The sequence below is a fragment of the Eimeria mitis genome, genomic scaffold, assembly GCF_000499745.2.
Source record: "Eimeria mitis Houghton genomic scaffold, Emh_scaff1680, whole genome shotgun sequence".
In the NCBI taxonomy this organism is placed as follows: Eukaryota; Apicomplexa; class Conoidasida; order Eucoccidiorida; family Eimeriidae; genus Eimeria; species Eimeria mitis.
The window spans coordinates 6326-10099 of NW_013569997.1; the positions used below are offsets into that span (position 1 = coordinate 6326).

Genomic DNA, 3774 nt, shown 5'->3' on the forward strand with positions numbered 1-3774 from the left:
CTGCTGCTACCCAGCCTCCTTGCAGCAGCAGCAGCAGCAGCAGGGCCCCTTGAGGTCTCTCAGAGGCTGGCTAGCCGCATATGGAGCGAACTGTTTGCGCTCCCGCTGCAGCAGCAGGTAGGAAGGGGGGCCCCCAGTACCCTGATGAGTCTATGCTTATACGGGGGGCCCCCTGTCTCCTATGCGCAGCAGACATAGCTAGCTAGCTAGCTAGCTAGCTGCCCTGTTGGTCGCCTTTGTAGCTAGCTAGCTAGCTAGCTAGCTAGCTGTGTATTTGTTACGACTGTCTCAGGTGCGAGTGTTTGAGTCTCTAAGCATTGGCCTTCGTTATGTCCTCGCCGGGCTCCTGGGGGCCCCCTATGAACCCTCCTGGGTACAGCTGAGGCCCCACAGCAGCCAGGGGGCCCCCAACTACATCGATAGATGCAGGCTAGCTGCAGGCCTCTTCAAGCTCGTACACCCCCAGGTACGCTGCAGGGGCCCCCCCTCTGGGGGCCCCCCTGTCGAGGCATACCCCCCCCAGCTCCCTCCTACCCCCTGGGGGCCCCCTTCTTGGGGGCCCCCCTTTTCATGGGCCCCTCCGTTGGGGGCCCCCCTGTATGGGGGGGGCCCCCTGGGGGCCCCCGTGAGAGCTGTGTTAAGGCAGTACCGGTTAGAGGAGAAGCATTGCTGTGTCTCCTTGGGGCCCCTAAAACGCATGCAAGGAGACACTTTGTGGGGCTGTGCTGCGAGAGGGGGGGAGGAGACAGTTGGTGTTCTGCTGCTGAAAGGAGACAGTTGGTGTTCTGCTGCTGAAAGGAGACAGTTGGTGTTCTGCTGCTGTTTGCGTCTGTGTGCAGCTCGCAGCGTACAGCGAGGATCCAACACAACTGCAGCAGCAGCAGCAGCAGCAGCAGCATCTGCTGCTGCTGATGAGCTGTATGTACACCTGCGGGGCCCTCCTCAGCCCCAGGGGCCCCCATGACATCGAGCTGGTGAAGGAGGAGAGACACCTCAGCAGATTCCTCAATATGACCTTCCCGGTGCGCAACCCCCGCTGCTGCTGCTGCTGCTGCTGCTGTTACTGCTGCTGCTGCTGCTGATGGTGCTGCTGCTCCTGCTGACTCTCCTGCTGTTGCTTGCTCCCGCCCCTGCTGCAGTTTCTGGTGCCTATGCTGCTGCTGCATCTGCTGCTGACCCTACTGCTGCTGCTCCTACTGCTGCTGCTGCTCCTGCTGCTTTTCTTGTTGCTGCTGCTTCTGCTGCTGCTACTGCATCTGCTGCTGCTGCTGCTGCCGCTTCTCCCTTCACTGCTATGTTAAGCCAGACGGCTCCCCCGCCTTCCAGCTTAGCAGAATATCCTTGCTGCTGCTGCTGCTGCTGCTGCTGCTGTCTTGTGTTGCTGCTGCTGCAGATTCCGTTGCTGCTGCGACACACGAAGGGCCCCCTGTGCTACGTGGCGTGGCAGCTGCTGCTGCAGTTGCCTGTCTCCGTTTTTAATATGTGTGGTGTCTCCTCTTCTGCTTGCTTGTCTCTCGTGCCCCCCAAGGACTGTCTCTCTGTCTCCGTTTCTGTCTCCTTTTGTGTGTCTCCTGGGGCCCCTCTGCTGGAGGAGACAGTCCCCTTGGAGGAGACAGAGGAGACAGCCTCGCACACTCTGCTGCTGCAGCAGCTGCTGCAGCTGCTCGACGCGTACCTGCAGGGCCGCTGCTGCTGCAGTGACACCCCAGCCGGCGCTGCTGCTGTTGCTGCAGCAGCAGCAGCAGCAGACGCGGCTCTAGCTGCTGCTGCTGCTCCACCGCCCCAGGGGCCCCACACGCTGCAGCAGCAGTCTCCGGTGTCGAGACAGCGCAGATCTAAGCGGCCCAGAACCGGCTGCGGAGCAGCAGCAGCAACTGCAGCAGCAGCAGCAACAGCAGAAGCAGCAGCAGCAGCAACAGCAGAAGCAGCAGCAGCAGCCGCAGCAGCAGCGGAAGTAGGGGGGCCCCCCCCAGAGCAGCAGCCGGCGCTGTTCGCTGAGGTGCTGCTGCCATTTCTGCTGCGGCGGGGGCCCCTGCTGCAGCGGTTCTTGGGGGCCCTTTGGGGCCCCGTGTTGTATATGATTAAGCGTCTCCATGCAGCAGGAGACAGAGGAGACACCCCACACAAACTGCTGCCCACAGGAGACAGCTCAGCAGCAAAACGAAAACCTAGAAAGGCAGCACGTGCAGCAACAGCAGCACAAGAAGAAGATATACACACAGATAGCAGCAGCGGATACAGCAGCAGCAGCAGCAGCAGAAGCAGCAGCAGCACGGACAGCAGCAAACGAAGAAAAGCACCCAAGGGGAGGGCCCCTGCACCGCGAGGCCGTAGCAGGGGTGGGGGCCCCACTGTGTCTGCCCCCGGGCGTGCTGCAGCAGCAGCTGCTGCAGCACATGCAACAGCAGCAGCAACAGCAGCAGCAGCAGCAGCAAAGGGTACGTTTGACCGCCTTCTACAGGGGCCCCTGGGGGCCCCCAGCCCAGCAGGGTGGGGCCTCGGCCCCACAGCTGCTGCGCTGCAGGTCCTCGGGATGCTGCGGTGTCTCCGCGGTGGCAGAGAGGCGCTGGGCCTCGAGGAGACACTGTCTCCTGAGGCAACAAACTCTGCTGCTGCTGCTGGTGCTGCTGCTGCAGCTAGTGCAGCAGCAGCAGCAGCAGCAACGGGATCGGAAACGAGACGAAAGCGCCCCCGAATGCAGCTGCAGCAGCATAAACAGCAGCAACAGCAGCAGCAGCAGCAACAGCAGCAGCAGATGCTGCTGCAGATACCTGCTCGCAGCCTGCTGCAGCTGGCTACTGCTGCCTACTGCAGGGCCCTTGTGAGGGTACTGCTGCAGTGGGGGCCCTTCAAGGACCCGGCGGGGGCCCTCCATCTGCTGCTGCAAGGGGGCCCCCGGGGGCCCCCTTGGCATGAGTTGCTACCGCTCCCGCTGAGCCTCTTCTTAGGGGAGCACAGAGAAAAGCTGCTGCTGCAGCAGCTGCAGCAGCAGCAGCAAAAGCAGCAGCAACAGCAGCAGCAGCAACAGCAGCAGCAGCAGCATTTGTGTATGAGGGTTTTGGCGGCACAAAGGGGACTCCTGCGGCAGTCTCTGTCTCTCTTTCTCGGTTTGCTTCATCTCTCTTCTGCTTACAGCAGCTCCTGCTCCCCATCCACAGTAAACTCTCCTCATAAACCCTAAACCCTAAACCCTAAACCCTAAACCCTAAAACTCATCTAGAAGATATACATTGCAGCTAGAGTTTGTGTGTTTGTTCTGCTGCAGCAGACATCAAAGGCCTCTTGGGGGCCCCTGAGGGCCCTTGTCAAGGCACTGGGGGCCCCCCGCCTCCGCCGCACCGGCGAGACGCCAGGGGGGGCCCCTAGTACCCAGCAAAGGGAGGGCCCCCCTAGTACCCAACAAGGAGGGGGCCCCCAAGCAGCTGAGGGCCTCCGCCTGAGGGTTTGGCTCGGCAGTGCTCAGTGCGCCCTGGAAATATACGGGTACATCGGGGGCCTAGGGTTTAGGGTTTAGGGTTTAGGGTTTAGGGTCTAGTAGGCCGATGAAGGGTTTGTGTGTGCAGTGTTTTGGGTTTGATGCGGCAAGAGGTTTCTTATTCCTGCAAGAGGTTTAGGGTTTAGGGTTTAGGGTTTAGGGTTTAGCGTTGAGGGTTTAGGGTTTGTTGGAGTGTCTTTGCTTCAGGGTTGTATTCGAGCACATTGCAGTTTTGTTGGGTACTGAGGCCCCGCCGCTCCCCACCTTCATAGGCTCGGGGGGCCCCCAGGGGCCCCCGG

The 3774-nt window shown here is 61.2% G+C and overlaps 1 protein-coding gene across 1 annotated transcript in view; it reads left to right on the plus strand.

Annotated features, from left to right (window-relative positions):
- EMH_0041650 (60S ribosomal protein L37, putative) overlaps positions 1–3366 on the plus strand; it is a gene marked incomplete at both ends in the record, with an annotated part of 9301 nt that extends 5935 nt beyond the window's left edge. The window contains 5 exons of the mRNA XM_013495656.1: positions 15–117; positions 293–466; positions 840–1022; positions 1394–3047; positions 3266–3366. Of these exons, the coding sequence (XP_013351110.1) occupies positions 15–117; positions 293–466; positions 840–1022; positions 1394–3047; positions 3266–3366 (2215 nt within the window). The remainder of the gene's footprint in view (positions 1–14; positions 118–292; positions 467–839; positions 1023–1393; positions 3048–3265) is intronic.
- Positions 3367–3774: the final 408 nt, after the last annotated feature.